The following is a 24,912-nucleotide window of genomic DNA, read 5'->3' as shown; positions in this document are numbered from 1 at the left end:
ATCAAACACCTCTATCAGTGTGCTTAAGAGAACAAAAGGCAAAACAAAAGACACAAAGAACTATGCATGATTGCGTTGAACTGTGGAACGCTGGCAATATTTCAATAGTTCAAGTGTATATAATACTTTATAGCGTATTTAAGTTTTAAAGATTCATCTTTTTCTACATCCTGTAGAATTCAAAACACCGAGAATTTTTTATGACAACATTACTTCATTAATTCTATTCCATTCCTCTCTATATGTACAATATTTAGCAGTATGTACAATGAATCACCCGGGAGTGAATGTATCCCGATCTGTCTTTGTATATTTTAAAATTTATCATATATCTCACGTTCGTCTAGTATCGACTTATCAAATGTAAAATTAAATATACACAACTTATATATATATATTCTACAATAAATTATGTTCACGATCAAAAATATACACACTTTTAAACTAACAATTTTCCCCACACGTTCAGTGTCTCTTAGCCAGCCGAACACTGTTCTCATTGACATTATGGACTTAAAATATTATTGGCATACTTGACGATTCTTCTACATAACACCGTAGAACTTGTTTTTACTAATTTTATCACTGTCCCACCATTCAAATTATTGGATATGAAATTTAGAATTTGTCAAAATCAGTAAAGCTATCTTATGGCTGTAGGACGACAATCACCTTAATTTAGTTCACTATGAAAGGTAGTTGGTTTGCATTGCAATGTCTACATATCATCGAAGCTACCAATCAAAAATTTCAATTATCTCTTTAGAATCAGAGCTAAAGGCCATTCATTATTTATTGGGGAGAGGGATAGGATGATTTTGGTGGCAAGATTTGGCATTCAAACTTAAAATCTCAGGTAAATTCTAGTTTCAAAAATTTGCAATCCTTCATTCTTCTTTCAAAAGAAGTCCAGCTTTCCAATTCATCACCCCACGTCACCAATAATGAACGATCCCTAATTTAGAGGACACTAACTTAATGCCTCTTGACTGAACCTAACCAAGTTAGGTTCTGACTTGGAAAACGACGCCGAAACTGGATTCTCTCTGGACCCTCTGATATTTCCCAAGCTATGAAAGCCACCCATGGCGTTGAAGTCTAACGACGGTCGAGCAGACGGGCTTAATACATCGTTTGTACTTTGTACTGATCGTGCAGGGAAACTGGATATATAATTCGTCAGATTCCCTCCGCAAACGAAACAGTTCTTGAGCAAAACAGCAAGATCACGACGAAATGACTTTGTGATTATTGCGTATAGAAACGGATTCAAGAGTCCGTTTAAAGGAAAAAAGAATACCAGAAGATATTTCGATTGTTGTACGTCAATCAGAGCATGACCCAGTAATGCTGACAGACCAGTGATGGCAATCGGAGCGAAACAAGCAAAGTCTGTGAAAACAAGCAATGCCATACGGCGGGCAACTCTCGAGTCCTGGTTGCGAGTTGGTGTCGAGTTTTTCGTTTTAAAGACAGAGCGGTAAATTTGAGCATAGAGCGAGCAAATAAACAGGAATCCAACGCCATTTAAACCAAATACAAAGAATAAGTAATAATCTCCGCCGTTGTCCGTGTCAAATGGTAAACAAATCGCGACTTTTTTATAACTTCCAACACCAACTATTGGTAGAATCGCCACAGTAATTGCAACGGACCAACCTAGGATCATGCAGATGACCGCTGTACGCATCGTTAGTCGGTAACGTGGGTACATTGCATACACAATGGTCAGGTATCGCTCCACTGTTATCAGCATCAATGAAAATAGCGATAACTCGCTGAAAACATCGCTAAAAATCCAAGAACTTTGCAACTGGTGCCGAATTGGAACCGTTCCACATGAAGGTAGTACTCTTTCGAGGTAATGACGGATTCAGTGACAAGAGACAGTAAGTATATACCCATACTCATGTCCGCAAGAGCTAGATTAGTCACCAGGAATCTTGAAACGTTGTAATTTCTTGCCAGGCATAGAAAGACGACAAGGACCACAAAATTACCACACAATGCAAATGGCGCTATGATGAATGATAAAGCAGTTAACCAGTCAGCTCCCATGATGTTCTCACATGGTTGAAAAGCTGTGGGTTCAGGGGTACACTCCAAGGACGAGAGGGGAGGTGTTGGAACGAACGGGGAGGGACCGGGTGTTTCTGTTAGGTCCAGGGGGTGGGTTACTACGTCGTCTCTTCGTTTCCGTCTACCAAAACCAGAAGGAAGCGAATGACCTGTTGTGGATCTATTTCTTGGTGTTGTTGGCATAGTGGGGACCAGGGTAGTTGGGGCCATTGTATTATCTGGAGGAAAGGTTCGAGGTCCCGTCAAACCTTTACGAGCCTTGTCAAACTTGACCTTGCAGCACAGATGGGATTTTCCTTTAGCTAGTTCGAGCTTTTCAATACGGTGTAGGCCTTCAGGAATGGTACGTAGACTCTCCACCCCTTTCAGACTCAAGTTCCTAAGATTCTGAAGTCCGTTTGTTGGTAAATTTATAAAGTCGTTGCCGTTTAATTCTCTAAAAGTAAAAAAAAAGTTCTTTGTGAAAACTGTTTAAGAATGTAAAGTTCACAAGACATACGAGGTGACCATATGTTGCCCTTAATGTGTAATAACTTATCGATTATTACTTACAAGTACTTTGCATTAGTCAATTCTGCAAAGGCATCCGACTCAATGTTCTTGATAGAATTATATGAGAAATCGCTAAAATAAAAACACGAATCAGAGAACGGCTTCTCTACAGGTCGAAAATGTTGTTAATCTTTAGTTGTACATCTCAAGAACTTACGTATTTATGATTTGCTCAAAAATCTACAACTTACAGTGTTTCAATTTCGTTGTCTTCAGGAAACATTCCGTTTCGTAGCGATGTAAATTCATTGTTGTCCAAGACTCTGAAGTGAAAAAAAAATTATAAAATGATGTCCCAATTTTTAATATCTACACTTATAGTTGCATGCAGGACTTTCGAGGGTAGGCAAGGACAGAATTAAAACAATTGCATTTGCAAACTGCATTTGAACTGTCAACTTACAATATTTTTAGTTTAGGAAGATTTTTCAACTGTCTCGCCTTTAGTTCTTTAATTCTATTTCCAGTTAACATTCTATATGTGAGGAAGCAATAAATGTTTTGTCATTATCTTCGAACTGCTGCGCAACAATGAAATATAGAATTCACAAATACTCACAATTCTTTTAGTTTACTAGGGCGATTGAAAACAGGAATGCTGTCAAGGTCGTTTAAATTTAATATCCTAGGAAAGAAATAAACACGTAGTAAACAAACAGCACAGCTATCTTTGTGTCATAGACTAGACTTTTTTGATCAGACTGGGTCTTTGGCATCTCTTTAATTCAGATATCCTCCTCATACAGGCATGCCTCTCTTTTCAGACATCTCTCTAGCCCAGAAATCTCGAAAAAATGCAGACAATGCTAGCTATATATACCGACGTCTCTTTAATACCAACATCTGCCTGATACAAACATCTTTCTAATAGAGACACCTCTTTCATATAAAGACACGTCAGTCTTTATCAAGGCTTCTCCCTCATCAAAATATCTATCTCTCCGATACATTGCACTATACCAAACCATAACTTAGACTATCCTCTTAAACATGCAGATATTTCTTTGAAACATAATAGAATAAACTAAGGCATATACTTACAAAAATTCAAGGCCCTGAAGATTTTCAAATGCCCCTGGCTGAAAGACAGGCTTTGGATCGATTGATCTTTCAATTACCCTGTTTTGAAAAGGATTTGAAACTGAATATAGCGTTCTCAGTTCTCTAATGCATGTTACCCTTTAAAAGAAGACTGAAGGCGAACGCCCCTATTTTCAGGGTTTTAGATTTAAAAGCGAATGGTATACTTACAAGTTCCTTAGTTTATTATTCGAATTCTTGAACTTTGTAAAAACTTTTATCCTCGATTTTGCTATTTGTCTAAAATATACAAAGGTGCTTCAACATTAGTACACAATATTCCTGTACTCACATCCTAAAGAAAACAGAAAATACCGGTCAAAACCTGTTGAACAATATCAGGGAGTTGCCATAAATTCGACCTCATTATGTTCTTGAGTTTTGTTTTCACCTGTGTGAAAGTCCCGATTTGCAGCGCAAAAATTAACCCCCACATGCTTAATGAAACTGATAAAAAAGAAAATTTATGTTAAACTTACAAATCCACGATGCTGTCGGGTAAAACCATCTCGTCTAACCCAGTCAGGGTGCAGTTTTCAAATTGTCTATATCAACATGAAAAATCATTTAGTCAAATATTCAAGAAGGGGAGAGGCCGCGCGATGATAAACGATCATAAAAAAACATGACTTACATTTTAGATAAATTTTTTGGCACAGCCAAGTTTCCAAATTCAGGAAGGTGCAATGTAGAATCTTTATTCCTCTATATTGTGGAGATGTGAGACAGACAAATCAAGAAAGAGCTGTGTTAAATTGTTTAGATCTACAAGGCCGAATTGATTTCGAAACAATGCTTTAGGAATAGAATCTTTGAAACGGAGGATTATAACATGCAAGGCTATCTATTTGACTACGTTTTATTGATAGACCAAGTTATAGTTCACTATTGACTTCAGCAGATCGCTACCACAAAGCAGTGATGTTCGTATGAGATGAAGTTGCTGTGTGGGCATGCAGGGGAGGTGAAATTCTCAAAAATAAAACAACGCCGAAATTATCGTTGCATCTTGCCCAAAATGGACAAAATGAAGTTACTCAATACAAGAAAACTGTGCACAGCAATTTTTAATTATCATTGGTTCATTTGGTTGATAAGGTGATGATATGTGTTTGTATGATATTTCAATGTTCGCTAAGATAGACAATTATATGAAGCAATATCGAAATTAAGTGGAACAACATCTGATTTTTGTTTGTACGAATATATTTTGCAATAAGCCGCGGCGACTTTCTATCATAATGCGCATCTTACTTTATAGCCTCATTTGCAGAATCTCCGTATATTTCAATAGGATTTCAAGGATTTCAATTCTAGATAGAAAAGTCTGTAAAGCGCTTGAACGCGTATTTAACAACTTGGAAGCATTTATTTCACACGCACGCGACTGATGGGCGCAAGGGCGTCAAATTACTGAAATACATACGTATATACTAAGATCTTAAATTTACAGGTGGTATTGGAAATGCTAACGTCAGAAAAAAACATCATCTTCCCGTCAAAAACGAATGACAAAATTGACATTGTATATTGTATAACTGTATATGTTAAGGTGAAAGATATCAGTGGTTATATGGTTTTTATACAAGATTTTTTGTTTAACTTTGCGAGGTCCTATATTATATTTTCTACGATGATTTGACGGATTCCTATATAAAGACGAAGTATGTTTCATCAGCTTGTTATTCAATTCAAAATCACTTAGGAGATATTCATGACTGTGTAATTACACAAATCAGCTGTTTAAACATGACGGGTAACAGGCTATTTCTTATTCTCATTCCTATCGAGTTTCTTAAATATTTAGGTTTTAAATTAATATATAAACATTGTTGCAACCATAATATACGACATGGTAGGTATACAACGCTTGTTGGACATTCGAATCAAGGTTTGAAAGTCGTTTTTATACAACTCGCTTTCGATTCCATCACTTCCCATATTAAATGCATTAACGTTTCCAAGCTTGACATGCCGTACTTGAAGACTTGAAAAGTTACACGTACAATCATGCAACAGTGCTGCTTATTTTTCTTTCGTCTCTAACTGTCTCTACAATTGACTATTGTCTTAACAATGCAATGAAATATGAGCTTTTCATGTTCACTCAATTGATGTGGTTTGAAATACGAGTTGCGCTAATTCTGAAGCAGCTAGTGTTACGTAAAATGAAGATGAAACACAGGAAATAGTTTGTGATGAAAGGACATATGGCTTATTGCCCTTTTTCTGCGACTCAATTACACCGCGGAAGGTTTTCGTAACTTAGAAGTGACAACAAGATCTTATCGCCACCTATAAATGATCGTTTCTGTTTAACTTTCCACGCGCAGGGATGATAGCTAGCTAGCTGTACAATGTACGTGCATGATGTTACTAGTCGAGATTGACCAGATATAAATATAATACTATGTGCAAATTCTATACAATGTTATGACGATAGGGTGCTTGTTCAGCTTCATCGTGGGAAAAAGCGAATATAGCAGAAAAAAACGTTTGATAAACAACCACAGGAGCCATAAACACGCGATTCTCAAACGAAGAAATCAAAACAATTAATTTTTTTTGCAAAAATTAAATTCTTAGCAACAAGTTGGGTTAGGGGAAGCATGTCACAAGCCTTGCACGTACATTTAACAACAAAATGTACCGAAATGCAAGCCAAGATTGCGCATGGGCGATGCCGCGTGTGACCAAAAAATACGCCCAGAAAACTCGAGGCATAACATGCGTTTCATTGTCGTAATATTTAAGATACCATTCTCCTTCATTACCCTCTTGTGTCGGGACATGTTTTGAAAGCAAAATATCAGAAAAACAAACAACAATAAACGAAATGTGATCATATTCAATGCTAGATTCCCATAACCGAGGACGGCAACATTTTAAACAGCATTTTTACTGCTTCAGGATTCGTTATAAATGTATCGTGCGAGTCTCTTTTGTGTCTACAGCATGTCACGCGAATTGAAAAGTCAACAGAGAAGCAGCCAAGTAATTTGAGACATGTTACCGTTCTGATATTGTGCATGTATATATCGGAATAACACGGCACAAACTTAATTGTTTAATACAGCATTTGTTTTGTCGCCTAGACGCCGGACATATTCTCTATTTGGCATCAATAAACTGTTTGTGATTAATTTGTTAATTCCATTTGATGAGAAATAAAACGCGGGCGTAGGCAGAGATAAACCCCACCATGAAATCGTTACGATGCACTATTACGAGCAAAATCCATCGCAAATCAACAAAGCAAGATAATGTAACACGTTGTACTTACAAATACTCTGCAATTCCAGAGATATTTTTTGGGAAGTGTGAAATTCCTTGACAGTAATAGTCAGTCTTCTTAACAAGTTTACATCCAGATTCAGATGACTGCATGAATTGACCGAGAGCGCAAGACGTCAGAATGAATACAAATGTGCAAATGGTCAAAGAACCAGCCATGTTCCTTCACACAACTCTCGATCCTGATTTACGGCAGTAACATCGGTTGTAGTACCAACTTTGCATGAAAATCTCCCCGGTTCTCTTTACCAGCCTGCACGAAAAGTGTTGGCAAAATAGCGTGTTTAAACAATTAACTGTTTAACAAACCATAATATTTTATATTTGGATATAATTTGTCCGATACTAACAGTTACAAGATTAAAGAAACCCGATTATCCAACGATGGCATGTATTAGCATGTACTATATTATTATCATACATACATGTACTATATATTATCGTGGCAGTCATGACTTATGTGAATTAAACACATCTTCTACGAGAACACCCAGCCGACATATAAATGGCAAAGTTATTGCGATAAAATAAAAAAGATTAGTTTAAAATCGTACACGATATTGACAATACATAAATACGAAATATCCATGCCAGAAACGCGTGGTTTTGGCCTACTTATTAAATCGGAAACACCATTATAAATATAATATTTTGGGAATAGGAACTGACTAAAGTCTTTAAGGCTTGACAAAATAAAAAAGGACGTACAGCATTAGTTAAATACATAAACATACCTTTGAATTGATAAATATTCTATTGCCCAACTGACGATTAAGTATATCTATCACACGGGTAACAAGTCAGAACAAGTCCACCACCAGATTCACCAATATATCACACCAACCAGTTCGTAACAGCGTCTAATTTGTTCCCACGTTCGTAGCTGTAATACGAAAGATATACTCCGTGTTTGGTGAAGAGATTCCAACGTTGCTTGTCAGTATTTGCGCTACACAAGCTACGAGAAACTCGAAAAATTTTTAAACAACAATATAGTCGGTTTCCGATATACTCTCCAAATATTGCGACCAGTCACAGCTGATAGGCTGACAAACTTAGATTTTAGTGTGTTATGACGTAGGCCACCTTTCTACCTCCGGTCAATTTATAACTCAACCACATTTCGTGTATCATATTTCAAAAGACAGCTTGGCAATGATACAGCCTTTGTTTGATTGAGGGAAACGTTTAGTTGTGATATATATAAATAAGAACTGTCATGCTCGCGTTGTAAAAATAGCTTTATATACTTCCTTTATCTCAAACACTATATGGTTCTTCATATTTACCACAAGTAACTGCGATAAAATTTGTGATAAATATCTGTGTTGACTTGGTCATACTGCATGATGTTAACTAATATGAGAGTTCCATTACAGATGTCAATCTAAGCTGACTGTCTGTCAATAAAGTGAACTCTGTCTCGCATAAGATATAATCATATATAGGTTTACTGGGTTTTCAGTTTATATGGGTATCAAATGTAATCCCGGAAGGATTTATAAACGGCGAATAAGTTATTTTGCTATTGAAACACATGATTTAATACGACAAAGTTGAAATGAATTGTTTGCCTCGAGGATCGAAGCACGTTCCATGCATGCTCTCTGATTGTTCATGCAAATTGTCTGCTATTCATTTGCTTTACTTCACATGACTGCATAATGTTTCTTTATAGACATGAATTTATAATAAGATTTGCTCCTAAGGTGAGAGGTAAAGGAACAAAATAGAAATCTCAAGTGTTTACAGACTCGGCGTCTTTGCTTTAAATGGAAGCTGATATTATTCTTAGCTTTTCATAAAAGAAATCTTTGTATTCATCAGTCTTCCTTGTAAGGAACGAGATATTGGACTCTGAAAACGTAAATTATTTAAAACTCGACTGTCCTGTACCGCGCAGGTTTTCAATGGTAAATCAATAATAAAGACGATGAACGACGAGGGATGCAAAGGTACAAATGGGACCAAATCACACTGAAAAAAGTGAAAAATTTCCCTCAAGCTGTTTTGACGAAACCCAGTTGTTTTAACAAAACATTAAAAATTAAAAAATATATTTACCTTCCAAAAGTGCTCTTCAAAGTGCCTAAAACATAACGATATATCACATATTAATAAGTGCATATAATATTATATATACTGTACATATATAACATTAAATTACTGTTATATACAAGACATTATTCCGGGCCAGAGTGTTTGGGCAACGTTACTCAGTCCAATAAAGGCGTGCTAATAATCTAAATGGTATAACATGCTAAACCTTGCATATATAAGATTGATTAAGATGAAATATGAAATATATATGAACAGTCAAAACATCACTTAAGTTTAAGATTTAAATCTAAGTCAAAATTAATATATTTGCATTAGGTTCTATGTATAATTGCTTTTAACTGTTGAATATTAATGACGAACAAAATCCTACCTCGGCTGCCTTTACTTGTGTATACCACCAAAAAACAAACAGTATACTGTCTGCATGCTTGTTCACAGACTTAAATACGCAATATATATGCGTATTATATATAAATACAGATATATAGGTTTGCTTGCCTTAAAAATGTATAGTGGGGTTTACCCCGAGGGTTATACCTTACGGTCCCTTCTAAGGAAACACCGACGAAGGTGTGAAGCTGGCTACGACATGCAATAGTATTCAGTTGAATTTTGTTATTAAAAACTTTAGGCATTTATTGAACCAAAATAAACGCATACACTTCGACATATACAGCGAAACACCGCAGTAAAGCCAACATTATAATATTATAGAACTTCTTGAAGAGAAGTTTCGTGATTCAAGCACGCGCTTGTAGATATCAATTTTTCTTCAGCGTGCATACGATATATTGCACTCTCAACAACCGCATTTTAAAAACGAAAATATTATACACCGTTCCTGTATTGTCACAGAACGTTATCTAAAAGGTTTTAAACACAACAGTTCTTGAAAAAAAAAGTTAAACGAGTGACGCAATGCATATAGCTTTCCTTCCTGTTGTAAATGAGTGACTGCGTTGTTTGCCTTACGTCTTTTTTATCTACATCTACGTTCCAAGTGGTTTTTCCTTAGATTTTAGACTCAATGATCTGTTGACAACTTAATTGCCACAAGCATATTGATCGAAGGGACGTCTTTACAAGTATTTTCAACAAGCTGATATCCTTCTAAACTTGTGAAAACGTAGAAAGTGGACTTACTTTGGCAGCCTGCTTGCATGTCAGTAGCAAAATAAAACACTTTTGCGACTTGTTGCTAGGCTTTGTAGCGACGTTGTTGCGTACACATCAATTTTGTGGACAATATTAGCGAGATTGGGTAAAGGAATAGCCGAAAAAGATTCAAACGTTACCGAAATTTTCACGGTATCTTGTGATGTCTAAGCACAGACAAAACTATATCATCAATATTAAGGTTGTTGGGAATGTTCCTACACAAAGGAGATATACTCCACACCTTGATCCAAAAGTGTACAAACTTGAGCTTGTCAGCAAGTTGCAGCGATGTTGTCATCGTATACTCAGAGGCATCCTTAAGGCGTGTTGTTTCGTTAACTTACGCGCGTTTATCGTGTCAGTCACGTCGTCAACGAACTATACACTCTGATACCAATTGTTCTGGAAACATGGCAAACGCGGGAGTCTTTCTCTTGTTCTGTTGTGTTGCGCATGCTCTGCGGCCTTGTTGTGCAGAAATTGCGTTAAACAAGGCTGAAATCGAAAATGCAATGAGAATGACATGAGATCGCCATGCGTTATTTAAGGGTCTCTTAGAACAGGTGAAAGGTTATCGGTCCCGACTTTCACACTGACTTCTCAAAGCAAAACAATACGAATTTTGACGTTAACCCACGCTGACGAGAATAATTCTCGCATCCGTTATATAATTACACAGAAATTCAATGCGTATATAAAGGCGCACCCCTTCTGTTGAAATATTTCTGTGCATTTCCGCTTTAATGCGGATGGCCACAAACGCTAAATTGAGATGTTACGACTTTAGTTAGCCACGCGACGTCAAATACAATTAATCATTAAAAAAGAACTGAATAATTGATATATGAGGCGTCCAGAAGCTGCTGTTATTCTGTTTACAACACTAAATCACAGATTTCACGTTCCAATTCAGTTTGATATGATTTTAAAAAATAAAATATCTTTTTCAGGGTATGTAAAATGATTTTTTGGTCGTTCTAAATGTTTCTAATCTCAAGGCAGCTGCGGTTGTTTTAGCCAAGAGAAGCCGAGTGCTGAAAACCGTTGTAACTGTTTATAGTTGATGCGAAATTTATTGGGTCGGTACGTACCTATGTGAAAAAGCTTTGCTTTTGGTTGATGATAACAATAAAACACAATGAACTATAGAAATTGAATTCTAAAAGAGCGAACCATAAACACTGTTCATTATTGTTAGAATCACAAAACTCGTTCATATTAGGTAGATACTTGCTGAATTCAATACAATTCGAAACGGGAAGTTTTCCTAAAGCTATATAGGCCTGGCCTCTCCAAACCTTGAAGCCGAAAGTCCTAACAGCTGATTTTTAAATATTCCTATACAGGGGAGAAAGACTAAAATATAATTAAAGTCATTTTGTTAAGACATGCTGCACAACATAATAATATCTTCAATTTTATATCTTAATTAAAAATCCATTAGTTTCTACGCTTTTGCCAATGTTTTCCCCATGCAACACTGGAGTGTGGTATATTCAATTATATATAATGGCATCGCATCTGAATCAATTAACTTCGAGTCTAATATAAGTCAAATGGAAAATTTGCAATTGTTTAAAACTGGAAGAGATTGAACATTTCTTTATAGTGTATTTTTAAGGTTATTCCAGATTTCCAGCTCGATTTCGCGCACTTGAAAAGCTATCTATCTTTTTTTGGCGTGCATAGTACTAGAGGCGATGAGATCGGTATATGAGAAATTTCCACAAGCATGCAGTCACATGAAGACCTCCTTTCTCACAAAGGAACACGGAGAAACAAAACTTCAGTTAGTCTATATATCTATACCAAACAAGCCATTTAACTAAAAATAAAATCCTTAACCGCGACTGATTTCTAGCAATTCTTACTTAGAAACGCGAAGGCTAAAATGGCTTGCAAAATTGCATGTAAATAATAGATTTATACACAGTCAGACATATACTTTCTGGGAAAAGTATATAACATGCATCTATGTGAAAGATTTTTAAGTTGTTTAACGGTAATTACCTTGAATTCTTCGGGCTACAGCTTACGCGATTTCTAACGAAACAGCACGCAGTGCTATGAAGAAGACCGTCGTCTCTGATGAAACAAATTAACAGCGTTTGTGTTTTGTTAGCCAAAATTAAAATAGCAGACTGTTTGAAGTATGCGTATGTAATTAATGACCAATACGTTTTCACATTGTAATAGGACATGACCTCCAACTGTGTCGTGTTAAAATAATTTTCTGGCAAAAGTTTTAATCCCTTTTTTAATTATTTTACAAAGTGCAATGGATGTATTGAATTTTAATATGTCAAATTGAACGGGAAATGAGAAATTTTTATTTTCAAAGAGGTTTAATGAAACGTGTTTTAAAATAACGTGATGAAATAATAGCATTGTTCGGTATATATATAACGGGGTGAACAAAATATTTGAGCAAAATTAAACAATTGCAAGAGTTGATGAGCCATTCGTAAATTACAAATTTTTCCTGGGCAAGATTTGATTACATGGCGACATCATTAAGAGTTTGTCTTTTCAGCTTTTTTCCACACATGTCCTGGACGCAGGAGTTTTTGCAATAAGTTCCGAAAGAAAAGAACATACAGCAGCAATCCTGCATGTATCGTTATGTCTGTCTTTGACGCGAGCGCCTCTGTCGTTTTGAAACGAGTCAGGTAGCTGGAAAGCTATGAACGTACATTATGATCATTGCTAAAGTTAAATACAAGCCTTTTAACTTGAACTTTATTCTTCCGATTCCTGAGACGAAACTGACAGAAGGCAGCGATGATAATTATCACTGCTGTGCAGCCAATTGAGATACCGATGATAGCTGCCAACGTGAGGAGACTGTCTAAAAATATGGATAAATACATCAATGATGATGAGCGGACCAGTGAACTGTAATAAATAACTGGAACGATACCTCCTCATTGTTTTTGTGTAGCCAAAATTTGCGGGACTTTACCTCCAAACGGCAAACACGCCAGTTATTTATTAGAGTTCAGCGGAGCTGACATTATGTATAAAATATACTGGGAAATATACTGGACCTCTATAGCTTTACAAGTAATAGAGCTATTCCAGTAGCATAAATTAAGTTAGTGCAGATGTTTTATAAAAACGCCTATGTATTTTTTTACCTCTAGCCTTTTCACAAACATATGGCAGCCGTTCAGAACACTTAGAGTCATACCAGTTGACTTTATTATCCCAACGATTAGTTCGCACACAGTCCTCCCCAGAACACAGGTTACCTAAGGTTCGTTCTTCGTAAAGTTTGTCATTGGGCTCGCCACTGTCCCAGTTGAAGTACGATGCTTTGTTAGAAAATTTACCCACTTCTGTGTCATTCCACACGTAGATTCCTATTGCAAGAGTTGAAGACGTTATCATGGACTAAACTAAATGTTCCTCTGTTAAATAGTGCTCTACCAGTTCTACCCCCACAGCAGCCATCGCTTGTTCTAGTGTTACTGCAGGAGGAACTTTATTTATACTGGATAGCTTTATCAGTTTTAAACTGTTCTTCCTAGAGATTCAGTAAGGATCATCTCTTATTGATTCAGTGTTACTACAAGAGGAAACTTACTTTGTTTTACCAAACTGATCTATTACCTGGTTCCGCCATATCATTTAGACTGATCCAAATATTAGTTGAAATCATCTTGCCGACAAAATTCAAGATCCCTGAACTTGTTATTTTAACCAATTCTCCGCCCATTTGCTTGCAATTCTCTTTCGCATCCTTCCATATCACCACGGTTGTAAAATATGTATAACACTTCTTACCATAGCATGATTTCGTATCTGAATAAAGTAGGTACAGTATTAGGTTGCTCAAGAAAATGAACTAGACGTGAAATTTTTGCGGTGATACAGCGAATTAACCAGGTTTTCGTACAAATTACCATTGGCTTTGTCTTGATCCACTTGGCAGACATAGGAATTGTATCCATTGCAAACCATGTCGTTCCACTTTAGATTCGGATATTTCATTTCCACGCAATTTTCAATATTGCATTGTACATTCGTATTGCTGGGTTCATTCTCTGCCCAGGAGAAGTAATGAGCTTCTTTATTAACATCGTTGTTCCAAATATAATCAGATTCTGTGCGTCTGTCATTCAGTCCTATCCACGCGCCTTCGCCACTCTCCAACAGCGAAGCAACAAATCTAAAAAGGTCAAAGTGATTATTGCAGGGCATGCAGGCAAACCAGGATGAAATGGAAGATTTTGCACAAACGATGCTTACTCATTTTCTCCGCTGTCTTCAATGATCGCCAACTTTGCTTCCATCGATAGACAACTGTCTAATGCATCTTCCCAGGTCTTCGTATTATCAAAATACTTATAGCAATCACCTTCGTAATGCTTCCATCCTCTGTCACACTTTTCTTCAGGGAAAAAAATAGATAAAGATATTTCTGATAATTTCTTAAATTTTCATGTCGAAAAAGCATCATTCTGATATTTTTTTTCTGAACATTTTTTTCGTGATAAACATACCTTCACACCAGCTTTTACAGTTTCCATTAAAGTAGGGAGATTTCTTTTCATTTTCCTCGCATTCTGTAGAAAGTGAAAAGCATTCTACCAAGATATTTAGAGTAGCATAGCTCAGGTATAAACCTCATACCATTAACATTTAGCCAAAACTGGAACAGTTCTTTTCGACCAGAGGTCTGCACTTCGGCGGAATAATACGCAATGTCCTCTTTGATGGCGTCAGATATAGATAACGTATTCTGCTCTATAACGACACGTGTTGAGGTAGATAGTAGAATGGTGTCCTTGCGCCAGGTCCAGTTTCCCACGACGCGGTAAGCTGTTCGAGCTGTAAACGTGATGCACTCTCCGACCGACAAAGTAACTGGATTGCGAACATGAACGAACTCTCGTTTGTCTTCTGAAAAGGTGCAAGCAGGAAAATAAAAATAATGAACAAAGGAATAGACAATATAATAAATTGATGCGAGAGGAATATTCAGGGTTTACAAGTTTTTATAAAATATACTAAGACTATATTACGACGTTACCACGCAAACTCGTGATAAATAACCGGTGAAATATGTTTTAGAATATTATTGTGAGGGTTTATGTGAAGATTGCTTGAGGGCAAAGGTAGCGTGAGGAGTCTTTGCGCGCATCAAGTCGCAGTGTTTTTATTAGAAAAATACGTCGCAAGACAGGTGTGACGCTAACCTCGTTATTCCATCACATTTTTTACCACAGTTTGCATTACAAAGAAAATATAGTTGTTTTTTTTAGGACTACATAGTGCTGGCGTCTTGTGTTGCCTGAGATGTGATCAAACATACCGCCAATATTTTGAAGCGGGGGTTGAGATATTGAGTTTCATGACTTCGCTTTTATCCTTTCAATATGGAAAAAAAACTGTTTTTGAGGTTATTTGATGCGCCAAAAAGCCGTTGAACTGGCGCATTTGAACGGAATATTGATTGCGTGGATTATTTGTGCACGAAAGAGGCCGATGCAGCAATGGTCAACTCGTATCAGTGAACTATATTTTCATATTTCAATCTTAAATAACACGAACAATACAACTATGTCAAGTTATATATAGGAAAATTGGTATTGCTTAAAATTAAACCATCCAGTCTAGTCTCGACTGGTTGATCTTGCAAAACATTTGCTTATGTACATTATGAGTATAATAATACGAAGCTTTAAAATGATAGGAGAATATTCTCAATGAACACTTGAGCTCAAAAGTAGTCAAAATAACTTACCAGTGTCAGCAATGCGGTCTTCAAATCTCATTCCTTTAACCAAAAACCAGATAAAAACGATAGCCAATACCCTGGTCATTACTGAGCTAATACAAATAGCGACTTCATTGATTTAATTTAAACCTGCTCAAAAGTATATGGACGAAATTAAGTCAAATCAAGGAAAGTGAACAGTTGAAGACGACGCTAATAATATATCACGCGATACATCTGGCTTGTTAGATCAAACCATCATAAACCAACATGACTCTGCCTCAGTAAATAGCCTGAAAACCTATGTAGCTTGCTGCGTTAGAATGTCTCCACAAAAATATTTTCATCGCTACGGTCAGAACATTGTCATAGCGAGATTCAGTGAGACGAAGATGATAAACACTGTGTTAGCTTAAAGATCACCTTATGAATGAATTGTAATAAAATGTCAAAGATGATAAGATTAACTTTGAAACGTGAGCTCCTATAATGTGCAAGTTATGACGCTGTATGCAGATTTATCACCATGGAGTCAAGTAACAACTGAAAAAATCTCATTCATCATTTGAAACAAAGGAATGGACGTAAAACTGTCCTAGAACTGGCTGAATAACACCTCGAATAATACGATGAAGTTGATGAAGTTTGTGAACAAATTCCTACGCTTCAGTAAGCGATTATGCAATAACACAGGTCGAAAAACAAAACAAAATAAAAACTTGAAAAACACTAATACCGTGGGTTAAAATGCTTATAATCAATCTCATTATACAGAATCATCATTTAGGGTAAGAATAAGAATACCCTTTGCGAGACACAAGACAGAAGAGATACTACGATAAACATAAGTGATGTGAGAAAGAAATAAAAACAAAATAAGGATAATTTCGGGTAAAAAGTTTCCTACATGAGTGTTCGTCGTTACGTCATCAAGCCTCCTCGCCTTCTTCCTCCTCGTCAAACTCTCCAACTTCGTCCACTGTTGCATCCTGGTATTGTTGATATTCAGACACCAGGTCATTCATATTTGACTCTGCCTGAAAATGAAAGAGCCGTGATGGTTAGGTTTCACCTTTTCTTCCTTCGATCACTGGTCAAACCACAGCTCCAACTTCAATGAAGAAGCAGTCCAGTTACCTCTGTAAATTCCATTTCGTCCATGCCCTCCCCCGTGTACCAATGTAGGAAAGCTTTACGACGGAACATGGCAGTGAATTGCTCACTCACTCGCTTGAACAACTCTTGAATGGATGTATTGTTACCTACGAATATTTCACAAAAGCATATAAACTATAAACTTCTTTCGAGGGTCTTGGAGGGGTAAAAACGAGGACACTATTCACAGCAGATTCTAATGACCTAATATTGGACTAGATGAATAAGCCGTAAGTAAACAAGGCCGTTTTGATCAACCAGACGTTTGTTAATGGACTCTAGGGGTTGAAAAAGTTTCTGAATTCTTACCAATAAACGTGGCCGACATCTTGAGCCCACGAGGCGGTATATCGCACACAGCGGTCTTTATATTGTTCGGAATCCATTCAACAAAATATGAACTGTTTTTATTTTGCACATTCAGCATTTGTTCATCGACTTCCTTCGTGGACATGCGCCCACGGAACATGACAGCGGAGGTGAGGTAACGGCCATGACGTGGATCACACGCCGCCATCATGTTCTTGGCGTCGAAAACTTGCTGAGTCAGTTCTGGCACAGTCAGCGCACGATATTGCTGGGAACCACGGCTTGTTAGAGGTGCAAAACCTGGCATGAAGAAATGAAGACGAGGGAATGGTACCATGTTCACCGCCAGTTTACGAAGGTCGGAGTTTAACTACACAAAAAAAAACAATACAAGAACTTAAAATACAATGGTTGATCGTCATATTGACCTGGTTTGACAATGTACAAGACTTCAATATTAGATCCAGCAATATCCCTTTTTGTACCAACCTGTCCTGGAAATCGTAGGCAAGTTGTTACTCCACTCATTGTGGCTGACACGAGGTGATTAAGATCTCCGTAGGTAGGAGTGGTCAGCTTGAGCGTTCTAAAGCATATATCATAGAGAGCCTCGTTATCAAAACAAAACGACTCATCCGTATTCTCCACAAGCTGATGAACTGAGAGTGTCGCATTGTACGGTTCTACCACAGTATCGGAGACTTTTGGTGACGGGACCACACTATAGGTGCTCATCATCCGGTCGGGATATTCCTCCCGGATTTTAGTGATGATCAATGTTCCGAGGCCAGATCCCGTACCACCTCCAAGCGAGTGCAGAAGTTGGAAGCCTTGAACACAATCACATCCTTCAGCCTCCTTCCTCATTACGTCCAAAACAGAATCCACAATTTCGGCGCCCTCGGTATAGTGGCCTTTTGCCCAGTTGTTTCCCGCCCCACTTTGACCTAGAAGAAATTGAGGATAGATTAAGGTGGCGCCTGGTCGTTGAAACAATCCTTTATCAAATTTGAACATACCAAATACAAAGTTATCAGGACGAAAAATCTGTCCAAATGGTCCGGAGCGAACTGAATCCATTGTGCCAGGCTCCAGATCAACAAGAACTGCGCGAGGAACATAGCGACCTCCTGCGAGGACAGAATAAGGAATTTACTTATAGAAGCACGAGAGATGACATATCTCGTGGTAGTAAAATGCCGTTTACTCACCAGTTACTTCGTTGTAATAAACATTAATCCGTTCTAATTGCAAATCAGAATCTCCGTGATACGTTCCAGTTGGATCAACACCATGTTCATCTGAAATCACCTCCCAAAACTGTACAATAGGGAAAGTTTAATAATAGAATGGTTTAAATTGAAAATCTAGTGAAGCTAACGAAGGATGTTTGATTGTAAGAACAATGCTTTGAAAGAGATGACAGTGAATAAATACCCCCTTTGAAGAGTTATTTCAACGAAAAAAATTTTTGAATACACAAACTTTTCTTCAACTTACCTTTGCCCCCATTTGGTTTCCACATTGTCCAGCTTGAATATGAACTATTTCTCTCATTTCCACTCGGTTGAATCTATGAAAAATACCTCGAAACTGTCCTCAGATGGGAACAAACTTTATCTCGAATGGGTTGCTATGAAAACTGTTTTGAGTCGCGTAGAGATACCCTTCGTTCTTATCCAGTTTTATCTCAAGTTAATCCAAAAATCAACCCGAACACGGGGGGCATCAATACCTTAATCAAACACTCATCATTATTGCTTAATAGCAGCTTACACCAACAATGCTCAATACTGTATCATAATACTAGGACATCTTATGAAAAGGCTTTTCATTTAGGATAAATCGTGCTAAGATCAAAGAAAGTTTGAATATAAGAATTTGAAGCAAATGTGATGGGACAGGCGTTGGGTTTCCAACTAAAACAAGGCTAGTATCAGAATATAGGGAAACAAAGTCTTTTACCAATAATGTTGTTTAGTTTAGAGTTAAGAGCGATATTAATATAACTAAAGGATTACAAAAAATTACATAATTAAGCAACGCTACAATGCTGTTTCCGTTTAATGTTGATGTTTAATTAATATAGATCATTCATTATGTGACATATCAATTGATTCGTGATATATTTATTTGCTCTAGGCGTGTGATTTGAGAGGGGAGGGGACACAATGCTTGCATAGATTATAAAAACGTTCCACCCAAACCGAATGGTGAAAGAATGGTGAATATATTAAAAAGATAGACATGCTCAAAATATTCTGCATGTCAAATAACAGTCAAAATAAACCAGATGAAGTTTTTTCACTCTCTTCACTAGTTACGAGGTTTTTGCACAAACAACCCTGACTTCCCACCCTGCTTTTCAACAAGATGTACATCTGTAATGACTATTTCCTTCGATACAGCCTTGCACATATCATACACAGTAAGTGCGGCAACACTAACACACGTCAGCGCTTCCATCTCCACACCAGTCTTTCCATAACACTTCACTTTCCCTTCAATAGCAACACTATGTGTGAGCTCTTCCAACAGCAAATCAATCTTGATACTGGTCAAAGGAATATTATGACAAAGTGGAATTAATGTCGCTGTTTGTTTTGCCGCCATGATACCTGCAATCTTTGCAACGTTGAGAACATCTCCTTTATTCATTTTGTTTTCTTTGACCAACTCAAACACACTCTCTCCAAGTATGACTTTAGCTTTGGCAAAGGCATAACGACAGGTTTCGTCTTTGCCTCCAACATCAACCATGCTCGCTTTTCCCTCTTGGTTAACGTGTGTTAGGCTGTCAGCCGTTGTTTTTTCTTCCTTGCTACCAATATTCACAACAGTTGTCGTGAATTGTCGATGTAAAAACCTGTTGAATGTTTCTGGCCTTCTCTGAATCATTCCGGAAGCCATGAAGTTAAGATTGTCAGTTCGTTGAAGGCCACGAAAGTTTTCAGTAAAAATATAATTGAATTTCGTAAATTTGTCGTGGATATCAATTCGAGAAGCATAAAATTCCTTAGTCCAGGTCGCTTTTAACGGTGGAAACCACCCAATCGCAAAAATGGCGGGATCTGTGAGGGAAACGTCGCCTTAGATGAGTTTACTGAATAGGAGCCGTGTTTAACGTAACAGCAAGCGTGATTTAGCTCATTTCAAAGATAGGATAAAGTATTCTATGATGTAGGAACCAATGGTAACATTACCTACGATTTATTTTTACCCACCAATGAGAATCATGGGTCTGTTTCTTTGTTTCGCAATGTTGAACATGCCTGGAAAAACGTAAGAATGACAAATCAGACAAGCAATGAAAAATGACAAGAAAGAATGATCATACAGTCATATTTCTGGAGGTGGAAATGAGTCAAGTTGAACAGGGCCACATTCTCCCTCTCCCCGTGCGTACCAGCATGTTGCTTCTTTTTGCGTTGAACAGCGGCTGAGATGACGTCAACAAGTTCATGTTCGCTGGCGCCAGATCGTAACAGGTCACGTAAACTTACTTCAGCATTTCCAAATAGACAAACCTTGAGAGAAGATTAGATATCAAAATTAACAACAACATTGAAACGCAAATCACGAGAAAGTTAAATAATTATAAGATATTGCAAGCTTATTCTATACCAAGCTCATAGATTATACTACCTTTAGATTCCCATCAGCTGTGATTCGTAACCTGTTACAACTACCACAGAAATGTTCACTCATGGAGGTTACAAAGCCAATCTGACCAGCGTAACCAGGAACTTTGTATGCCTGGAACATGGTTTTAAACGAGTGTTCAGACCTTATTAAAATACTTTCAACCAACTGAGAAAACTTCTATGTACCTTAGAAGTATCATTCGCACTGTCATTTCGTCGTTTTATATCAGGCCACCTTTCTTTGATAATGTTGAGCATTTCTTGATATGAAACAAACTTTTGAAAATTCCATTTATTGCCTATCAGCATGAAATGAAAATCAGTATGTATAAATGATTTAATATTGATCTCATTTTATCAGGATTCTTCTAAAACATACAGTAAACATCATTCTTACCATCAAAAGGCATGTATTCAATGAACCTCACGTCAACTGGCTGGAATATTAAATTACAACATATGTCACATATTTGTGCCCTTTCTGTATAGCATCATCAGCATGTACAGAACTTGTGCATTGGAAGATGGGAAGTCTAAAAAATTCCAGCTTTTCCAAAATCAAACCATATCATACCATATCTCTTGTCAGCTCAACAAAATCACAAATTTCATCATCATTTAAACCTTTCATTACAACACAGTTTACCTGAAAAATATTTTTGGAAATAAATAGGTAGTATAGTTTTGTTCCAAATTATCATTTTACTGATACAAATGTTACCTTCAAAGGGAAAAAACCAAGGTCCACAGCCATACTTATAGACTTCATCACTTTATACCATCCATTTTGGTTTCTCCTCGTGATAAACTCAAATTTTGCAGGTATCAATGTATCTAAGCTGATATTGAGTAAGTTCAATCCAGCCTTCTGCAAAGCTGGGAGTTTTCTTGACAATGTTACACCATTTGTCGTCATAGCAATATCTTGCAAGTTGGGTAACTCGGAAAGTCGTTCTACAAACAGAATGTATGGTACACTTATTTCTAACTTGCCAACCCCTTGATAGACAAGCTATCACATAATGAACAGAACAATCATCACAAACAATGCTTACCACAAATTGTAACAATATCTTTCCGTAGCAAGGGTTCCCCACCCGTGAGCCGAATTTTCTGCACTCCCTCATTGACAAACAATTTACTCAAGCTGATCACTTCATCTGTTGTTAACAACTGATCTCTTGGTGTTAATGCGACACCCTCCTCTGGCATACAATACTGACCTAGTAAACATTAGTTACTGTAAGCTAAAGTGCTGTGCAATCTTATGATGCTTATAGCTACCCTTATTTTCACCATTTTCACTATGAAAATAAGGGTAGCTGTTCATTCATAAGCATGTTCATTCAACTGCAAAACATTACTTACATCTCAAATTACAAATTTCATTTAGAGATACTCTTAAATATGTGTGTTTGCGACCAAATGTGTCGGTGAGTGCTGAACCATGTTGGGACTCTTGGTAATCGATCTAAAGATTATGAAAATATATGGAATTATTAATGTGCTAATACCACTGTTGTGAACAGGGCCTAATCCTTATTAGTCTGTGGAAAATATTGCCTCGTACCATACAGTCCACTGTCCACCAGACCCATTTTATAATTGCTACAAAATATCGACTATTTGATACAATTAATAGTCAATAATAGAATGGCATTTTATAAACAAACACGCGTTTGAATTATTAAACAACTTACATAAGCATTCTTTTGAACTTGCTCGTCACTAGACAATGCACTACAAGGTCTGGAAAGCCTGACCTGCTTCAAACCTCTCGTGAAACCCCTGCAGCAGATGTCGACTAGTCCGCTTGCTTTAAACATTTATACATCGACGATGCGCAGAAATTTTCACAAAACCGGCGGCTGTAGATTTACTACAATCGCCTTGGCCACCAAAGGAAGTAAATTCTAAATAAAATAGCAAAAACGTTAAAATTTTGCGTGGAAATTCTTTCCAGCGAAAATTCTTGCAATTTTTAAATTTTTGATTTTGACCGCGAGGGACTGGGGTGAAAACTCAGAGGGATTTAAATTTGGTAGTTGCGAACTGGTAATTTTTTTTTACCATATCCATTCCATATATGTTTAAATAACAGTGTTTCTTTGTATGTAAAAAAAAAAATTGGAAAGAACGCCGAAATAAAAAAGAATTAAACAAACGTAAAAAAGAGATCATCCAGCTCTATGCCACAATCTAACCGGTGATATTACAACCAGCTGCGATATACCAGCATAGATTACAACTACGAAAGGTGCAAGGACAGTTGCTATAGGAAGAACTCCCCCCCATAACTCACATCTTAACGGCCGTCTAAGGGGGAGATGCACTACGGCCCCCAGACCATGATGTATGTGCACCTAACCGTTACGTCTCAGTGAGAAACAGAGTGGGCTTTGCCAAACGCCTAGCGCGTCATAGACGAATCAGCTACAGTGGCGAGCCTTGAGAGCGAAGATAAATTTAACGTATTTAAGCTTTTCCTGGTCTCGGGAGGCGGTCCCTAACAAGGATATGCACAGAAAATGACTAATAAGACACACACTTGGAAATGACAAGATTTAAATGCCTAAACGTTTTTTAAGTGTTTTTAGCAAGAAAATCGTAATCAATGCGACTACAGAATTTCGAATTCGACCATGATCGAGTCCGCCGGAAAATGGCGAATACGACCATGGTCATATTCGCCGGAAAATGGCGAATACGACCATGGTCATATTCGCCGGAAAATGACGAATACGACCATGATCATATTCGCCGGAAAATGACAAATACGACCATGGTCATATTCGCCGGAAAATGGCTAACACGACCATGGTCATATTTGCCGGAAAATGACGAATACGACCATGGTCATATTCGCCGGAAAATGACGAATACGACCATGGTCAGATTCGCCGGAAAATGGCAAATACGACCATGGTCATATTCGCCAGAAAATGGGAATACGACCATTGTAATATTCGCCGGAAAACGACGAATACGAGCATGGTCATATTCGCCGGAAAATGGCAAATACGACCATGGTCATACTCGCCGGAAAATGACGAATACGACCATGGTCGTATTGGCAGGAAAATGACGAATACGACCATGGTCGTATATCATGGTCGTATTAGCCGGAAAATGACGAATACGACCATGGTCGTATAGGCCGGAAAATGACGAATACGACCATGGTCGTATCATGGTCGTATAGGGCGGAAAATGACGAATACGACCATGGTCGTATCATGGTCGTATTGGCCGGAAAATGACGAATACGACCATGGTCGTATCATGGTCGTATTGGCCGGAAAATGACGAATACGACCATGGTCGTATTAGCCAGAAAATGACGAATACGACCATGGTCGTATCATGGTCGTATTGGCCGGAAAATGACGAATACGACCATGGTCGTATTCGCTGGAAAATGACGAATACGACCATGGTCGTATCATGGTCGTATTGGCTGGAAAATGACGAATACGACCATGGTCGTATTGGCCAGAAAATGACGAATACGACCATGGTCTTATCATGGTCTTATCATGGTCGTATTGGCCGGAAAATGACGAATACGACCATGGTCGTATTGGCCAGAAAATGACGAATACGACCATGGTCGTATCATGGTCGTATTGGCCGGAAAATGACGAATACGACCATGGTCATATTCGCCGGAAAATGGCGAATACGACCATGGTCATATTCACCGGAAAATGACGAATACGACTAGTGTCATATTCGCCGGAAAATGACGAATACGACCATGGTCATATTCGCCGGAAAATGGCAAATACGACCATGGTCATATTCGCTGGAAAAATGCGATTACGACCATGGTCATGTTTGCCGGAAAACGACGAATAC

At 37.6% G+C, this 24,912-nt stretch overlaps 4 protein-coding genes across 4 annotated transcripts; all 4 read right to left on the bottom strand.

The window, feature by feature from the left end:
- Window positions 1–145: 145 nt before the first annotated feature.
- On the bottom strand, window positions 146–7,007 carry LOC114517515 (follicle-stimulating hormone receptor-like). Its single transcript, XM_028537274.1, is given in 11 exon segments — window positions 146–1,785; window positions 1,788–2,515; window positions 2,632–2,703; window positions 2,823–2,894; window positions 3,035–3,106; window positions 3,191–3,256; window positions 3,673–3,750; window positions 3,883–3,951; window positions 4,191–4,256; window positions 4,346–4,416; window positions 6,995–7,007. Coding segments are annotated over 9 exon segments (2,001 nt in total). The 5' UTR covers window positions 4,220–4,256; window positions 4,346–4,416; window positions 6,995–7,007; the 3' UTR covers window positions 146–970.
- A 2,073-nt stretch (window positions 7,008–9,080) lies between these two features.
- Window positions 9,081–16,375, bottom strand: LOC114517516 (macrophage mannose receptor 1-like). Its single transcript, XM_028537275.1, has 9 exons — window positions 15,974–16,375; window positions 14,860–15,129; window positions 14,730–14,792; window positions 14,476–14,617; window positions 14,130–14,395; window positions 13,837–14,028; window positions 13,362–13,586; window positions 11,316–13,072; window positions 9,081–9,094 (listed from the first exon to the last, which is right to left on the bottom strand). Exons 1-8 carry the CDS (start codon window positions 16,050–16,052, stop codon window positions 12,906–12,908), a joined length of 1,404 nt encoding a protein of 467 aa, XP_028393076.1. The 5' UTR covers window positions 16,053–16,375; the 3' UTR covers window positions 9,081–9,094; window positions 11,316–12,905.
- Window positions 16,376–16,688: 313 nt separating this feature from the next.
- LOC114517861 (tubulin beta chain-like) lies at window positions 16,689–19,204 on the bottom strand. The gene is made up of 7 exons (XM_028537693.1): window positions 18,911–19,204; window positions 18,622–18,730; window positions 18,430–18,540; window positions 17,900–18,357; window positions 17,411–17,780; window positions 17,084–17,208; window positions 16,689–16,983 (listed from the first exon to the last, which is right to left on the bottom strand). The coding sequence occupies exons 1-7, from the start codon at window positions 18,965–18,967 to the stop codon at window positions 16,876–16,878; spliced, it is 1,338 nt and encodes a 445-aa protein (XP_028393494.1). The 5' UTR covers window positions 18,968–19,204; the 3' UTR covers window positions 16,689–16,875.
- Window positions 19,205–19,269: 65 nt separating this feature from the next.
- On the bottom strand, window positions 19,270–23,040 carry LOC114517860 (GTP 3',8-cyclase, mitochondrial-like). Its single transcript, XM_028537692.1, has 11 exons — window positions 22,755–23,040; window positions 22,423–22,525; window positions 22,110–22,277; window positions 21,776–22,008; window positions 21,629–21,700; window positions 21,452–21,491; window positions 21,241–21,353; window positions 21,056–21,166; window positions 20,817–20,937; window positions 20,635–20,682; window positions 19,270–20,481 (listed from the first exon to the last, which is right to left on the bottom strand). Exons 1-11 carry the CDS (start codon window positions 22,878–22,880, stop codon window positions 19,727–19,729), a joined length of 1,890 nt encoding a protein of 629 aa, XP_028393493.1. The 5' UTR covers window positions 22,881–23,040; the 3' UTR covers window positions 19,270–19,726.
- Between the last annotated feature and the right edge of the window lie 1,872 nt (window positions 23,041–24,912).

The sequence above is a fragment of the Dendronephthya gigantea genome, unplaced genomic scaffold (genome assembly GCF_004324835.1).
Source record: "Dendronephthya gigantea isolate DGI-Jeju-01 unplaced genomic scaffold, DenGig_1.0 000009F, whole genome shotgun sequence".
NCBI classification, from domain to species: Eukaryota; Metazoa; Cnidaria; class Anthozoa; order Malacalcyonacea; family Nephtheidae; genus Dendronephthya; species Dendronephthya gigantea.
Note: the sequence above shows the minus strand (reverse complement) of the source record. Positions and strands in the feature narration are given on the sequence as shown.